A 17,837-nucleotide genomic window follows, 5' to 3' on the forward strand; every position below is an offset into this window, starting at 1 on the left:
TTAATTGCAAGTTGAAACAATCCATTGTGGACTTTTATGAGCCTACAATGATATAAAAGATATCATCTCTTTTCTATCAAGGTATTCAGTCTCAAAGTTATGCACATATACAGTACTTGGTTTTAGGCAATGAATAAACTGTTCAAGTATTGGTCCAAAGTATTTCACATTTACACATTCAATAATTTTCTTACTTTATAGCAATGGGAGGACGAGGTTCCAAACCTGCCCACAGACCCCGACCTAGTAAGATATGCAAAAACATTTTGTAGGACATTGTTCAAAATTCAATAATGATTATGTTTTTATTAACAGAAAATGACAAATGCTTGCATGGTGTTGATCTTGTGCTTTGAAATATTGCTTGATACTATATTGCACATAGTTGCCTGTCAAGAGATCGTTGGGAGAAAACACTGTGACGCTGTTGTTCAAAACAGTCTGTGAAATGATTCCAAGGATTACACGTTTAAATATTCTCTAACTATCTTACTTTCTAGAACCTTACCGACCTCCAACCCCGCCACCTTCTCCTAGTAAGATATGCAAAAACACTTGGTAGAACATTGTTCAAAATTCAATTATGATTATCATTGACAGAAAACAACAAATGCTTGCATGATGTTGACAAAGTTATTTCTTTACCTAAACATTGCTTGTCTTAACATGTGAAATTTACTTATCAGCTTTTAAACAACCATGGAGGAAAATGCAATGGGGGTGAGTAAGTGTAAATTTAACAAAGTCTGTGTGGTGCCACTGTGCCCTTAATGTGTATTTCTGTTTCTTAACACAAAACTGAATCTGCACAAGATAAATTGTTGTTTATTGCCTTGTTGGCTTTATTTATTGTTTGTTGTAGATTAAAAAGGCTACAATAAATACATTTTTACTGTCTCAATAATATCCTGGTTAACTAAACAGTTGTTGTCTGGGACAACTGAGAACCAACCATAAAATATGCACCATTTGTAAAATTGAAAGTAAACATATTTTAAGTCTAAGCTCTAATCTAAGTCTTTTCTTTACTGAGCAGTGAGAAAGAGGGACACCTGAAGTATGTGAAGGATTACCAACCTCACAACGAAGAGGCCCAACATCTCAGAATCCTGCTTCATGGGCCAGTTGGGGCTGGCAAGTCCAGTTTCATCAACTCTGTCAATAATATCATGCAAGGCAGAATGACAAATGCAGCTTTGGCAGATTCAACATCTGGTGACAGTTTCACCAAAAAAGTAAGATATGATTAAATAAAATAAGATGTAGGCCTACTTTGTTCTCATGGAGAAATTTGTCTTGGGACTCATGATCCATGTGAAGTATGATGATGAATGAAGATGTGAAGTACACAGCATACTTCACATCATACATGCAATCATGCATACATACATCATCATACAATCAAACATGTACAATTTGACATACATATTGCAATGGGGGCCTAATTGTAAAAAGTATTCAGGTAGCCTTGTGCTAGCGTTAGCCTGGTAGCATTTTTGCACATTAGCATAAGCTTTTGTAATAATGTGTTTGCAAATAAGTTTGGTAGTAGCCATACTTAAAGCCCACACTAATGGGGCATCTGTGTAATTGTGTGACTAAAGGCTGGGACACATTACACGTTTTTGAAGCCTGATTTGACAACGATTTGAGATCGGGTAAAGTCGGCGGTAGTCCAGGGTAGTCGCATTGTTTAGTCGCACCTGTAATTGTTATGTGTGTGGAAGTGAAAGACTTAAATCTCTCTCCTATGATCCCAATCTGCAACGTTACAATTAGATCAAACATGTTTGATTTTATCGGGGCTCGTCTTTGCATGATCACTAGAAGACTCGAATTTGGCGAAACCATCTGTGATAGCTGACTACCATGCATTGTGCACCACCAAAGATAATTACAGTACACTGAATCAGCTCGTAGCACTGATGCAACTAGTATCATTGAGCAAATTACAAACTGTGTAAGGCCACCAGTCAATAGATGGCAGCATTGTGATAAAAACAACACTTTTCTCCATATGTGTTTTATAGTACACAACCTACAAAATCCAAAAAGGAAACCCCAGAACCTTTTACCCTTTCATCTTCAATGACATCATGGGTCTTGAGAAAGACACTAACAAAGGAGTCCGCCCAGAAGACATCAAACTGGCCATGAAGGGACATGTGAAAGACAATTACAAGGTAAAAGTACTGCATTCTTTCAACTCTGTTTGACATCATTCAGTCAAATGATCCAGTTCTGTGATCTGTCCTGCATGATTTTTTTTTGTTCACATAAAAATACATAAGAAAAACTCTGTTTACATGCAAGTAGCATTATTTTACTGGAGTTTGCATTCTTTTCCAGTTCAATCCTGTATCTACACTGTCAGACGAAGACCAAGGCTACAACAGTTGCCCCACTGTGGATGACAAAGTTCATGCTCTGGTGTGTGTCATACCTGCTGACATAATAACTCTACTGAGTAATGAAGTCATACAGAAGATGAGGGACATCAGACTAGCAGCCAGTGACATGGGTAAGAGCAAACATCAGAGTGTTTATTGCTTTGTGTGTGCAGTCTTGGTGCCACATTGGATTCTGTGAATGTTACCAAATTGTCTGAAAAACATTATGCTTAAAGGACTGAGTAGGTTTCTGTTCTGTATCTGCAGGGATTCCCCAACTGGCTATTCTCACCAAAATTGATAAAGCCTGTCCTGAGGTCAATAAAAGTATAAAAAATGTCTATCACAGTAAGCTCCTGAAGACAAAGGTGAGTCTCTGAAGGTGGTTTTGTGATATATTGTATAATATAATATAATAATAATAATATAATTGATATTTACAGTCAAAAGATCTCAGTATTTGAGGAAAGAAACCTGCTGAGGTCAACACCTTGCATTAAGTTGTCAACTGAAATGTTGTTTCTTTCAACTTAGATGGAGGAATTCAGTACAAAGCTGGGTATCCCAATGAACTGCATCTTTCCTGTGAAGAACTACAGCTCAGAAATCTGCTTAGATGACGACATTGACTCACTGACACTGTGTGCACTGAGACAGATGATTGACTTTGGAGAAGACTTCCTCAACACTATGTAAACCTATTCATGGTCATTTGAGTTTCAAACATTTAGTGTATGGCAATATGTACACAGTGAATCTTTCTTGACTGCAGCATGAAAAAATGTCAACAGCTCAATTGCATAATAAAATGCTGTTATATAGAGCTTTCAGTAAAATATCCTTTTGAGAGATTCAGCAATATTTTCTCTATTTAGTATATAGGCTATGTAGTGGACATTGTACATAATAAGTACCTTATAAAGGTTAGAAACTGCACCTCTCCCAACAGTAACTTCCTGTAATTTTACATCCATTTCTTTGTCTGATGCAATAGGCATACCTTTATAGATTTTAGACTTTAGGATAGATTGTGATTGCTGGTAAGGCAAGAAGGAAGGGGCATTTAGATTATATATGTATTTTATGCTGCTATATGGTAATAGTTTACCATCCCTAATTACATCACCTAAAAAATGAATCTTAGATCGCTGCCATAATACATTTTCTAATAAACAGAGGATTGTGCCAAAAAGGGCACGAGGGGAGAGAGCTGACAACTAATATTCCCAACTTTTTATGTACCATCTTTGCAATTCTACAACAGAAATTAATAATTGGGTTATCAAGATTTGCAGGGGGTTTTGGATAATACCACATAGACTCCAAAGAAATGCCATTGTTTAGATTAGCTATCATTACTCCAGCCATTCCCAACAATACTATCAGTATTTCTGTCTTATATCCCCATGTGATGGGATATCTAGCATTACATGAAAGATAATATTGATAGACATCAGGTACACCAAAGCCAGCCTTATATCTGGACATATAAAATTTCTTGATGCTTATTCTCGGCTTCTTATTGCTCCATAAAATGGAAGAAAACAAGGTTTTTAACTTGAGCCAACCAGGAGGAAATTGAAAGGGTAAGGCTGACATAATGAATGACAACCTAGGGAGGAACGCCCCACAAGGACGTAGGGAGCAATGTCCATCTCGTAAAGTCATCTCTTTTAGTCCTCAGTGACCATGGAGCGTTTAGTTCATAGATTTTGGAGATTGGGGCCTTAGGCCTAAATATAATACCTAAATATTTCATTCCTTTAGGCTTCCATACAAACGGTGCATTACCAAGATCTGCGTAAAATGTATTGCAATTCAGTGGTATTACTTCACACTTGCTCCAGTTTATTTTGTAACCTGAGAACTTAACTGAATGAGCTAATAACACTAAGTGTATCTGGTATAGATTTGGAACATTTACACAATGAGTAAAATTTCATCAGCCTAGACTAATCTTGAATTCAGTTCAATTTCAATTCCAGTTATACTTTGCTTGGCACGAATGGCACTTGCAAGAGGCTCAAGGACCAACATAAAGAGTATTGGGAAAACGGGACACCTTGACATGTGGAAAGAGAGAGACAAAAAGGGTCAGATATCATACCATTAGTTTTTACAGAGGACATAGAGCCATTGTACAAAGATTTGACCACTTTAAGATATTGGGACCAAAGCCATATTTGGATAGGACATAAAAGAGAAAGGGCCACTCAATCCTATCAAGCGCTTTTTCCGCATCCAGCGATACTGCTATTGCTGGACAGTGGAAAGAGCTAGCTTTGTGAATAATATGATATAATCTTCTCAAGTTACTTGAAGATAAGCATCCCTGGACGAAACCAACCTGGTAAATTAATCAAAGATGGTATAACCTTAGTTAAACATAAAGCAGGATTTTTGCAAATATCTTATTATCATTGTTGAGAATACTTAGTGGACGCCAATTGCTTATTTCCATGAGATCTTTTCCTGGTTTTTGTATAAGTGATATAATGGCTGTGCGCATGGTTCTCGGTTTTTGAGATTCACGTTAATTCAGGTGGGTTTCTTGTTGCATAGCAATGTCACACTAGAGAATTCAAATGTGTCAAGATTTTGATACAACTCTTCAACTTATTCTGTATCCCATTCACATTCCAAGTAATCATATTAACACTACCAGGAACCATACAGACACAACATAAATGCTATGGCAGGCCTACCCATAGCTAAATTAGAGTTAAAAGAGATGACAGAAGATGATTGAGAGTTGCTTTCTGAAAAAAAAAAGAATACATGCACACACCAAAACAAAGAGAACATAGCCTAAGGCCAATGTAACCAAAAAAACACACATTGACATAGATAGGTGTCCATCTCCATCTGTGAAGAAAAGGGCCAGTTCATAATTGCAAGACAATAAGACTATCTTACAGATAATCTTATTCATAGCTTCAAACAATATTTTTTAGGCTACAAAATACTGTAAATCAATCTTAGCCAAATATAAAGTAGCCTATAATCAGACTTCAAACTAATTTCTATTCATTTCCAAATCAACAAAATCATACATACTCAGGCAACCAGATTGCTATAGGACCTAGGTCTACTTAGTCTCCTTTGACATATGACAGGAGATTTCACGTCACTGAACAGTCACTGAATAAATCAGGACGTTTCTCTTTTAGTCCCTTAACAGCTTCCTTGTGGTCTTCAAATGTAAGGCTCTCTTCACCTATAATCACGATAAGTTTTGCAGGATACAGAACACCATATCGAAGTTTTGCTGTACACAGCCTCATCCGCAAGTCTTTTATTATGTTGCGTTGATGTTGCAGCTCCACCGGGAGATCCTGGAACAAGTAAATCTGCCGTCCTTCCCAGATCGCTTGCCTTTATCAGCAGCAGCCTTCATCGCTTCTCGACGCAGCAACAATGCTCTCACATAGATCTAGCTGCATAGCCAAATATTCATACAAGTGATTATTTCTGTTATTTAAGGAATCGCTATACACGTTTTTTTTTTATATAGCCCAGTTAGCTTTTGTAGCCTAAATAAAAGTTAAAATAGACAGAAAATTGTCATTGGAATGTTTATGATTACTCATCAGTCCATGATGAATACTTATTATTGAAACCAAAAGGAATAAGGTGACTCAAAGACGCCAAGAGACCGCATCAGCTGATCAAAGGACCTAATGTAGCCTAAAATAAGGGGGAAAATGCTTCAAAAATTCATCTTTGCAATAAAAGCAACACAACGAAATCAGTGTCTGTGTATTTATTTCTAAAATACAATATATACAGGGGGAAACGGAGGCGCAGGCAATATTTTATCATCTAAAATAGTATAGGCACCTCTCCAAACGCACTTGAGTAAGCAAATGGCAAAAAGAACCGTGCAATTACATGATAAAAAGTACCAAACTATAAGGTATTTAAAAAAAAACATGACAGAATTGTTAAATTGTTGTGAATTTACTGTATGGAATTCCTGGAATACGCTATTATGCACACACTTATCTCACGTTTACTATAGCCTATCTTACAGTGTTATATAGTATTAAATATCAGGAAATAACCAATATGGAGAACATTCGTTAAATGTCAAATATTTATACATTTATAATGAGCTCTGTCCATTAAATCCGTTTGGGTACGTGCTTTACTCACTCATTTTCTCTCCTCTATTCCTCCGACCCAGACAACACACACTCACTGGATTTCTCTGAAGCGGCTGCTTGGCATGCTTTGTCTGAAAAAAGTGTTTCTGATGAGTAGCTGTCGATATTCATGTTTGGATATCCCATGGAAATACAGAAGTGCAATATTCAGTTTATCAACGGCATTGTTGTGAATGAACAGTCGCTTCTCGCTCCACACCTAAACCACGCCCGTAGATGCCCTCATAGGACGCTGATTGGTCCGCACCACTGCGGTTCGGCCACAAACGCATAACTTGAAGCCTGGCAAGATGGATTCTCGCGTGATCGTGATCTCGCGAATCCAGCTACCTTGAAAGGTAAACTGTCCCGTGTAGACAGCATGGACGTATTAAACTAGACATAGACTATGGTAGACATGTGCGGGAGCTCTGTTCGCCTCATCACACTGTTGTTCTCCCAGCAAGCAATATACGTCATTTCAACGTCTCGGCTAGATAAAGCCCCGATTTAGTCCGGCTATGTGCAACCCACTTCTAGCCAAAATGATCTTGAAATTGGTTAGATTTAGTTTTTGCCAACGCAGCTTGTGAGATGTATGATATTCCACCACGTAAGCAAAGTCAGCAGTGATTACAAGGTGTTTAGTTTCATTTCTTTGACATGGTCTATGCGTAGCCACGATTTAGCTCCCAATTGGCCGGCTATTTGTAGTCCATTTGTAGCTCACTTCTAGCCAAAACTTTTTAATTGTAGTTTTTGCCTAGGCAGCTTGTGAGATTGATAATATCTCATCATGTTTGCAATGTCAATAATAAATACAAGGTGTTTAGTTTCATTTCATTGACATGGTCTATGTGTAGCCACGATTTATCTCTGAATTGGACCGGCTATATAGCCTGCTTAAGCCCATCCGGCGAAATCCAGGCTATCAATTGCCGTCATTTCAACGGCTTGGCTGTAGCCCTGATCAGGGGCTATGTGTATCCCACTTCTAGCCAAAATAGTGTTAAAATTGGTAGTTTTCGCCCACTCAACTTGTGAGGTGCATGGCATCAGATCATGTTAGCAAGTCAACTATGAAAACAAACTGAGATTAGTATCATTTCATTGAAATGGTCTATGTGTAGCCATGATTTAGCTCTGAATTGGACCGGCTATATAGCCTGCTTAAGCCCATCCGGCGAAGTTAGTATTAACCTTTGAATTAGCATTATTTTTTGCTGTTACACATTCATATACACCATTCTCCGTATTTGACTTTCTTTCATTTTACAAGTAAATTCAAAATGCAATTACGATTCTCGACCGCTAGAGGGCAGCTGCACTGCTTGAGAGACATGACGACTGACAACGCGAGACTTGACAGTTAGGAGGCGTAATGCTCCGCCCGGTTGAAGAAGCAGTCAGAGGCAGAGCAGAACTGAGCAGTTCACGCCACGTTTACGGCTTATTTGGTTTATCTTGTAAGTCGCTGTGTTTTCGTCTTGTCATGTGTTCATGATGTATCTACATTATTTGTTATCATGTGCAGGAACCGTGCCATTTTTAGCAGTTAGCAGTGAGTAAGCCATAGTGTGGTTAGCTTAACATGCTACCTAGAAAGCACATGTGCTGGCACAATATTCATGCACATTTCACAGCAGCAGACGATGTGTGTTCAAGTTGCATCTGTTTGTGTATTTCCTAAAACTAGTGCAGTGGCCGTTCAAAACGTGCCTGTTAGTGTTAGCCTGCCTAGCAGTTGTGTTGTTGTTTAAAATGTTCCATGATTGTAGTTTTTGTAATGAATTACTTATATATTTGTCATGTTTTAATATGTTAAGTTGTTTAAAATGTTCCTGTATGTAATTTTTGTAATAAATGCTTTATATATTTATCTTGTTTGTTGGATGGATTGACATTTATTATCAGAACATGTTATATTTGAGTAAAAATAATCCTTTAGCCATTATTTTGTTGTCTATTAGACTTATATATGTAGTTGTTCAATAGCCGTCTACTTGATGGCTATATACTTGGGCTATGGTTGGACGTCTACTAAACTTTCACTGACAGCCCATATTTAACCATGTTTTAGCCTAGACGTCAGGTCTATGTATAGACGCCTATTAGACGTTTTTTAAACGCGAGATTGGCTTGCTATTTTGTCTATGAGACGTATATATATAGTCGTTTAATAGCGGTCTAATTGATGGCTAGGCTATACCTGGGCTATGGTTAGACGTCTACTAAACTTTCACTGACAGCCCAAATGTAGCCGAGTTTTAGCCTAGACGTCAGGTCTACCTATAGACGGCTTTTAGACGTCTTAAACGCAAAATTGCTTGCTGGGAATGGTCGTACGCATGGTTTACACACATATTTGTACTTACGCACTCTTGATAAATGAGGGCCCAGGAATCCAAGCCAACAGGACGAGACAAAATACAAATCCAAAAATCAAGGCAGGCAGAATAGCAGAAAATACAAACTGACAAAAACAGTAAAAAATTAACGAGACAGCTAGTCCAAAATCACACTAGAAAATCCAGCAGAGAACTAAGCTCAAAGTCAGGTATATACTGTATACACCTGAGATGTAATGGGAAATCAAGAACAGCTGGTAACTGAGGGTGAGGTGTGGCTTCTTCTAGATGGGCGGAGATGAACACAGAAGGACCTAGATACACACCACATAGACAAGCACTCACATACCCGCATTACATACACACTACAGGACAGGGAAGGAAAAAGAGATCAATTAGAATCAGAGGATAACTGGTCTGACCCCGTGACATTATTATTGATTACGGGATAGCAAGGTTTGGTATTTTTGAGAAAAGGAAGACAGTAGTTTCAGAACCAGTTAAGTCTAGGCAACAGCAGGAGATTGACAGACTTATCCAAGAAAGAAGGCAGCTTAGGAGGCAATGGAGTGATAGTGAGAAAGAGGGCATCAGTGTCCTTCAGACAACATTAGGGAATCATTTAGCAGTTTTAAGGAGTGCAGAAAATTGAAGGAAAAACAGAAGAAGGATTGCATTTTATAAAGATCCATATAAATTTGTTAAATTTGAATGGGTCTGATTTTTGGACCTTGCTAATAACATTTGGCTCTGTACCACATAATATATTGTGGGAGGCTTTCGATTTCTTTAGGGTTCCAAGTAGCATTAATAATGTAGTTGGAGAATATTTTCAAGATATTCAGATGTGTTTCACAACACTTGAGACAGGAATTATGGCAGGGTGTACCATTTCCCCCTTAGCTTTCACTATGGCAATGGAAGTAATTATTAGGGCATCAAAGTGGGTGGTAGGGGGAAAGGCATCATGGTTGATAGTGTAGTTATATAATCTATATGTACCCATGGATGATATGACATACCATAACAGCAGCTCCTTGTATAGAATTGAATAAATTCAATGATAACCTATAAATTGGGCTATGATACAAATCTGAGTGACAGGGAGATAAAGCTGCAGCTAGTTGGAGGCATTGAGGACATAGAGAGATTAAGGTTACCAGGAAAGCTAAAGTTGTGGTGTTTGCAATTTGGACTATTGCCTCGGCTAATATGGTCCTTGATAGTGGGATATGAGATGCCCTTATCAAAGGTGGAGAAGTTATAGAGGCTGGTCAGCTCATATGTCAGGAAATCTTAATCTGTTTTAATAGTGTAGCTTTGTATGGGAAAGGAATTCTGGAACTCCCTATATCTAACCTTGCAGAGGAGTGTAAATATGCAAAGGTAAGACTGGAGATGATACTGACAGAATCTAAGGATGCAACAGTCAGGAGAGCTGCACCTCCTGTATTCACAGCATTTGATAACCCCAATGACTTGCCTACACTCACTCACCCTGAAAGCTAGAGTAGGTAGCTGGTGAATGCTGCTGTCTGTCTTTTGGTCCTGTAGATTGATGACGGCATAGCCTGATGTTTTCTATTCTCTATTCTTTCTACTCATTTGCATGGTAGTATATCATTCTGTTAAACTCTGAATTGTTGTGAAACTGTGAACTGTGTTTCTCAGACAATTTCAGTTTTATTCCTCATCTGTTGCTTTTGAATTAAACTGACTAGCACACACACACACACACACACACACACACACACACACACACACACACACACACACTAATAAAATAGGTTGGTTTAGCCTTAAAATCAGATCTTATCTTGCTGTAACAGTGTAATCATGTCCCGGCAAATAACAGTAACGTTAAGTTGATGTGCTGCTTGCAGTGCACCTCTCTCTAGTCTGGCTGTCTTGCTAACCTAGCTGGGCAGTGCATCTCTTGGTCTGTCTGTGTCTTGCTTGCCAGCCACTTCCAGGGCTGTTCTGTGACTTTGTGCCTGGCAAAAGTGAGAGTGAAATACAACTATTTATTCCGTTTGATAAACGGCAACGGGCAACGGTGTTTATAGACTGCTGCTCGGAAAAGATAACCGCATCGCGCATGAGCATGAGTTCATATGCGCGTGCACAAAATGAAACTCGCGCTTTCCAGCAGCAACCTCTGTGGGGACCAGTCCAGACAGTATATGGGCGTGATGGCACTCCTCATAGGCGCACATCATTTTAAAACACGACAATGATTATCTAGTCTCTCAGTCAAGGTTTAGTTACAACTCTGGACTAATGCAAGGTGGAAAGCAATGGATTGACATTGACTATTGATTAAATATTGAATTTAAAATGTTGATTAGCTGGGCATACTGGGCAATATGGATGCACATTTCTCAGTAAATAATAACCATCAAGTATTCAGCCAAGCCATAGTATAAATAGTATTTTATATTTGAAAATGTATAAAGGAAATCTGGGGGAGCCAGTTTGAATGGGCCTGATGCAGCTGATAAAATTAATAATAGTAGGCTATTGTTATCTATAATTTACAGGTGCTATGCTTAATTGTTGGATTGTAGTGGGTAGGGTTGGGCGGTAATACGGTAATACGGTATCCTGGGGTATTTGAAAATAGCAACGTGTCCGTTTCATTACCGTCATAGAAAAAATTCTGCTGCCCAATGTGCGCATATATATAATAAACGCCTTAAGAGTGTTTATCCAGCACCACTGTCTGTGTGGTTGAAGATGCTATGAAAGTGATGACAGAACTTTTTGTAAACAATGTAATTTGTCAAATAAATAACCTGTCAAAAAAGACAAACTAGGTAGAAGCGATCATAATCGCGCGTCATGTGACAGCTTCTCCTCAGAAGGGAGAATTAGAAAAAAAGATGGCGAGCGCAAGCGAGTTGGTCCCTAAAAAGAATGCAACTGCTGCAATTTGGCAGCATTTCGGGTTGGGATGGGCATTTCAAGCAAAAATACTATTCAATATTCACTGGGAACTATTCGACAATTCTTCGAAGATGAATGATAGTCGCTATAACATGTTTGTCGTGTGAAAATCACAGTTGAAGTGCACTGCAGCCACCTTGTGGCGGGAAACGGTATAGCAGCGACTACATAAATTCATCATTTGGAATTGGCGGCTCCCTCCAAGCCCTACAATGTGATTTTTAATCAGACGGTAATACCGTATACCGCGGGAAAATTTGGGGAAGGTTTAACGGTGTCAAAAATTGGATACCGCCCATCCCTAGTAGTGGGAGCACTGGGGTGTCAGGTGTGACTGTGTGGCAATGGCAAATGGTTTACATGGCTCACGGGTCAGGTAGGGGGGCCCCTTAGCAGAATTTTGCTTCGGGCCCCAGGGAGGTCAGGACCGGCTCTGTGCGACATACAGACTCTGTGACTCGAACTCTGCTATTGTGAGTACTCAACTTTTATTTTTGCTCAGTTAGAGTGAAACGGCTTCAACTGTTTTTGACCACCACGTTCCCCAGCATCGACCAGGCCTGCAACAGGGGGTTTGTTTTCTTTAATTTCCCTTTTCTGGTTGCCGGCTTGTGTGTGAGTGTGTGTGTGTGGGCCCAACAGGTTATTGTGTCAGTAGAAGGTACCATAGGAATTCATTTTATGTTGTGGCATTGCTTTATGGTATTTATGGATAAACAAGAGGTACATTAACAGGTAAAATACAGAGATAGTAGGAATATAAAGGGACATAGAGAAATTCATTTGTGTGGATACAAACCTGTTTAATTTCATGAAACGTCAGTAGACTGCTATTTCCTGGGTGTACTGTTCTTTATTTCTTGACCTTTTCATTTTTCTTTTTAGTTAATACATTTTGAGTTAACTTGTGGGGACATAGTTGTTCTGTGTTTTCTGTTAGTTATAAGCATAACCACAGCGAAGCCTTAAAATAAGTTAGGGCATAGTTTTGATTATTGATATTAAAATACACTCTAAAAACAAAAGGAAAATAGGCATAAGGGTTTAACTAAATCAAACTAGGGAATTAAATTCACGAACACAAGGCACTACCTATAGGAGAAGGGTACAGAAAGTGCTACACAAGATAAAATGATGAAACAAATTCTCACCTAAGAACCTAGTGGCATGAGATCACATGATGTATTACGTACAATGTCCACTACATAGCCTATATACAATATATATAAGTACAACAGATAACAATAAAAAAACAAAACAACAGATTGGTTTTTTTTCATAGAAATACTGCTGAATCTCTCAAAAGGATATTTTACTGAAAGCTCTATATAACAGCATTTTATTATGCAATTGAGCTGTTGACATTTTTTCATGCTGCAGTCAAGAAAGATTCACTGTGTACATATTGCCATACACTAAATGTTTGAAACTCAAATGACCATGAATAGGTTTACATAGTGTTGAGGAAGTCTTCTCCAAAGTCAATCATCTGTCTCAGTGCACACAGTGTCAGTGAGTCAATGTCGTCCTCTAAGCAGATTTCTGAGCTGTAGTTCTTCACAGGAAAGATGCAGTTCATCGGGATACCCAGCTTTGTACTGAATTCCTCCATCTAAGGTGAAAGAAACACATTTCAGTTGACTTAATGCAAGGTGTTGACCTCAGCAGGTTTCTTTCCTCAAATACTGAGATCTTTTGACTGTAAATATTATTATATTATTATTATTATATTATATTATATTATACAATCTATCACAAAATCACCTTCAGATACTCACCTTTGTCTTCAGGAGCTTACTGTGATAGACATTTTTTATACTTTTATTGACCTCAGGACAGGCTTTATCAATTTTGGTGAGAATAGCCAGTTGGGGAATCCCTGCAGATACAGAACAGAAACCTACTCAGTCCTTTAAGCATAATGTTTTTCAGTATTTGGTAACATTCACAGAACCCAATGTGGCACCAAGACTGCACTAGAGCTGCAACGATTAATCGATTAGTTGTCAACTATTAAATTAATCGGCAACTATTTTGATAATCGATTAATCGGTTTGAGTAATTTTTTAAGAAAAATAAGTCAAAATTCTCTGATTCCAGCTTCTTAAATGTGAATATTTTCTGGTTTCTTTACTCCTCTATGACAGTAAACTGAATATCTTTGGGTTGTGGACAAAAAAAGACATTTGAGGACGTCATCTTGGGCTTTGGGAAACACTGATCTACATTTTTCACCATTTTCTGACATTTTATAGACCAAACAACTAATCGATTAATCGAGAAAATAATCGACAGATTAATCGACAATGAAAATAATCATTAGTTGCAGCCCTAGACTGAACACACAAAGCAATAAACAACCTGATGTTTGCTCTTACCCATGTCACTGGCTGCTAGTCTGATGTCCCTCATCTTCTGTATGACTTCATTACTCAGTAGAGTTATTATGTCAGCAGGTATGACACACACCAGAGCATGAACTTTGTCATCCACAGTGGGGCAACTGTTGTAGCCTTGGTCTCCTTCTGACAGTGTAGATACAGGATTGAACTGGAAAAGAATGCAAACTCCAGTAAAATAATGCTACTTGCATGTAAACAGAGTTTTTCTTATGTATTTTTCTGTGAACAAAAACAAATCATGCAGGACAGATCACAGAACTGGATCATTTGACTGAATGATGTCAAACAGAGTTGAAAGAATGCAGTACTTTTACCTTGTAATTGTCTTTCACATGTCCCTTCATGGCCAGTTTGATGTCTTCTGGGCGGACTCCTTTGTTAGTGTCTTTCTCAAGACCCATGATGTCATTGAAGATGAAAGGGTAAAAGGTTCTGGGGTTTCCTTTTTGGATTTTGTAGGTTGTGTACTATAAAACACATATGGAGAAAAGTGTTGTTTTTTCACAATGCTGCCATCTATTGACTGGTGGCCTTACACAGTTTGTAATTTGCTCAATGATACTAGTTGCATCAGTGCTACGAGCTGATTCAGTGTACTGTAATTATCTTTGGTGGTGCACAATGCATGGTAGTCAGCTATCACAGATGGTTTCGCCAAATTCGAGTCTTCTAGTGATCATGCAAAGACGAGCCCCGATAAAATCAAACATGTTTGATCTAATTGTAACGTTGCAGATTGGGATCATAGGAGAGAGATTTAAGTCTTTCACTTCCACACACATAACAATTACAGGTGCGACTAAACAATGCGACTACCCTGGACTACCGCCGACTTTACCCGATCTCAAATCGCTGTCAAATCGGGCTTCAAAAACGTGTAATGTGTCCCAGCCTTTAGTCACACAATTACACAGATGCCCCATTTGTGCGGGCTTATGGCTACTACCAAACTTATTTGCAAACACATTATTACAAAAGCTTATGCTAATGTGCAAAAATGCTACCAGGCTAACGCTAGCACAAGGCTACCTGAATAGTTTTTACAATTAGGCCCCCATTGCAATAAGTATGTCAAATTGTACATGTTTGATTGTATGATGATGTATGTATGCATGATTGCATGTATGATGTGAAGTATGCTGTGTACTTCACATCTTCATTCATCATCATACTTCACATGGATCATGAGTCCCAAGACAAATTTCTCCATGAGAACAAAGTAGGCCTACATCTTATTTTATTTAATCATATCTTACTTTTTTGGTGAAACTGTCACCAGATGTTGAATCTGCCAAAGCTGCATTTGTCATTCTGCCTTGCATGATATTATTGACAGAGTTGATGAAACTGGACTTGCCAGCCCCAACTGGCCCATGAAGCAGGATTCTGAGATGTTGGACCTCTTCGTTGTGAGGTTGGTAATCCTTCACATACTTCAGGTGTCCCTCTTTCTCACTGCTCAGTAAAGAAAAGACTTAGATTAGAGTTTAGACTTAAAATATGTTTACTTTCAATTTTACAAATGGTGCACATTTTATGGTTGGTTCTCAGTTGTCCCAGACAACAACTGTTTAGTTAACCAGGATATTATTGAGACAGTAAAAATGTATTTATTGTAGCCTTTTTGATCTACAACAAACAATAAATAAAGCCAACAAGGCAATAAACAACAATTTACCTTGTGCAGATTCAGTTTTGTGTTAAGACACAGAAACACACATTAAGGGCACAGTGGCACCACACAGACTTTGTTAAATTTACACTTACTCACCCCCATTGCATTCTCCTCCATGGTTGTTTAAAAGCTGATAAGTAAATTTCACATGTTAAGACATAAGCAATGTTTAGGTAAAGAAATAACTTTGTCAACATCATGCAAGCATTTGTTGTTTTCTGTCAATGATAATCATAATTGAATTTTGAACAATGTTCTACAAAGTGTTTTTGCATATCTTACTAGGAGAAGGTGGCGGGGTTGGAGGTCGGTAAGGTTCTAGAAAGTAAGATAGTTAGAGAATATGTAAACGTGTAATCCTTGGAATCATTTCACAGACTGTTTTGAACAACAGCGTCACAGTGTTTTCTCCCAACGATCTCTTGACAGGCAACTATGTGCAATATAGTATCAAGCAATATTTCAAAGAACAAGATCAACACCATGCAAGCATTTGTCATTTTCTGTTAATAAAAATATAATCATTATTGAATTTTGAACAATGTCCTACAAAATGTTTTTGCATATCTTACTAGGTGGGGGAGGGGGGGTTGCTGGTCGGGAATCTCCTCCTCCCATTGCTATAAAGTAAGAAAATGATGGAATGTGTAAACGTGAAATACTTTGGACCAATACTTGAACAGTTTATTCATTGCCTAAAACCAACTACTGTATATGTGCATAATTTTAAGACTGAATACCTTGATAGAAAATTTGTAGTCTCATAAAAGCCCACAATTGTTTCAACTTGCAATAAAATTTACTCAGTATGCTGCAACAATATTTGTGTTTGTTTAGTCCAAGCTTATGATACCAAACTAAAACTAAAATTAAGTTTTTAGTTTAATATTTAGTGGAGTCTGGGTGTAAAAACTGAAATAGCAAAAACAATATAACTAAAGTGTGTTCAAGTTGAAAGGAAAATGCAAGTATAATCTTCAAAGCTAACTAAAACTCACTAAATAAAATGAAATAAAAGTCAACACTATGTTGTCACTTTAAATATTTTGATCAAAAGAAAAAAAATATGGATGGAAGACACAAAAACTGAATATCGTCCACCTATATGAATTAACTGATAAAGTACATAAAATATGCCTCTTACAAAGATACTGGGTAAATCATACTAATACTGAAACTAAAAGTAAACCTAATCAAACTGAATAAAATGTGTTCAACATCAGAAAAATAACTAAAAAAAAACAAAACTTAAAAAAGAGGATTTCTCAGAGGTGCTGAAGTCCCATTTAACTTTCAAAGACCCACCTGACACAGAACTGAAAATTAAAATATCAAAAAAGATGCAACCTAAAACATCATTTGATCTTGTCCTGTTGAGTGTCAGTTAATTCTTAAAATTAAAATGAAATACATTGTAAAACACACAAAATATTAAAGTTTCACAATCACAATAGCACATACTCTATTTTCCCACCAAGCCTGAGCATAAACATCATAGAAAATCCATACCTCTGCTGTTGTGGTGCTGGAACAAAGTGGAGCTTCAAGTAATGATGCTGATAAGAGAAAGTGAGCCTTTTATACCCTCCCACTTTCTCTGCACTTTTACTTTCACTATAATAAACCATGTGACTTCAAGGAAATCAAGCACAGTTTCTTGTAGACCACTATCAGCCATGTCCCCATTGACACCCATTAAGTTGAGTATGATGCACAACAAAATGCCTCCAGACTGGTGAATTACAAAGGCATTGGTTGTGCACTTAACACTGAATGTTTTTTTCATAAGCAAAAAATGACACATGTAGACTCCTCTCGAAGCGCTGAATCATTGAGTCCAACCTTTTACCTGAAAATATCATTATGTGCCCAATTTATTAAAATACAAATGAATTACTTTGTACTGATGCAGTTACAAATCATCATTCATT

General features: G+C 37.8%; 2 protein-coding genes across 2 annotated transcripts; one reads left to right on the forward strand and one right to left on the reverse strand.

Moving 5' to 3' along the window:
- The first annotated feature begins 506 nt into the window (after nt 1–506).
- LOC139643472 (interferon-induced protein 44-like) lies at nt 507–3,248 on the forward strand. Its single transcript, XM_071518620.1, has 7 exons — nt 507–536; nt 687–720; nt 1,037–1,235; nt 2,031–2,183; nt 2,350–2,521; nt 2,658–2,758; nt 2,925–3,248. The coding sequence occupies exons 2-7, from the start codon at nt 710–712 to the stop codon at nt 3,084–3,086; spliced, it is 798 nt and encodes a 265-aa protein (XP_071374721.1). The 5' UTR covers nt 507–536; nt 687–709; the 3' UTR covers nt 3,087–3,248.
- A 9,218-nt stretch (nt 3,249–12,466) lies between these two features.
- Nucleotides 12,467–17,456, reverse strand: LOC139643470 (interferon-induced protein 44-like). Its single transcript, XM_071518619.1, has 9 exons — nt 17,416–17,456; nt 16,479–16,526; nt 16,189–16,224; nt 16,003–16,036; nt 15,488–15,686; nt 14,546–14,698; nt 14,208–14,379; nt 13,608–13,708; nt 12,467–13,441 (listed from the first exon to the last, which is right to left on the reverse strand). The coding sequence occupies exons 2-9, from the start codon at nt 16,522–16,524 to the stop codon at nt 13,280–13,282; spliced, it is 903 nt and encodes a 300-aa protein (XP_071374720.1). The 5' UTR covers nt 16,525–16,526; nt 17,416–17,456; the 3' UTR covers nt 12,467–13,279.
- Between the last annotated feature and the right edge of the window lie 381 nt (nt 17,457–17,837).

This window comes from Centroberyx affinis, unplaced genomic scaffold, assembly GCF_046629955.1.
Source record: "Centroberyx affinis isolate AG114_WGS23_722 - 3 ecotype Tasmania unplaced genomic scaffold, CSIRO-AGI_Caff_v1 ptg000616l_1, whole genome shotgun sequence".
NCBI lineage: Eukaryota > Metazoa > Chordata > Actinopteri > Beryciformes > Berycidae > Centroberyx > Centroberyx affinis.

Bases quoted from the DNA above. Each gene is read 5' to 3' on its own strand.
- LOC139643472 (XM_071518620.1), top strand. The intron at 2,522-2,657 runs GTAAGAGCAAAC...CTGTATCTGCAG, and splicing joins ACTAGCAGCCAGTGACATGG to GGATTCCCCAACTGGCTATT. The intron at 2,759-2,924 runs GTGAGTCTCTGA...CTTTCAACTTAG, and splicing joins GTAAGCTCCTGAAGACAAAG to ATGGAGGAATTCAGTACAAA.
- LOC139643470 (XM_071518619.1), bottom strand. From the start codon at position 16,524: ATGGGAGGAGGAGATTCCCGACCAGCAACCCCCCCTCCCCCACCTA. The intron at 16,037-16,188 runs GTAAGATATGCA...TTTACTTATCAG, and splicing joins AACCCCGCCACCTTCTCCTA to CTTTTAAACAACCATGGAGG. The intron at 15,687-16,002 runs GTGAGTAAGTGT...TTTACTGAGCAG, and splicing joins TGGAGGAGAATGCAATGGGG to TGAGAAAGAGGGACACCTGA.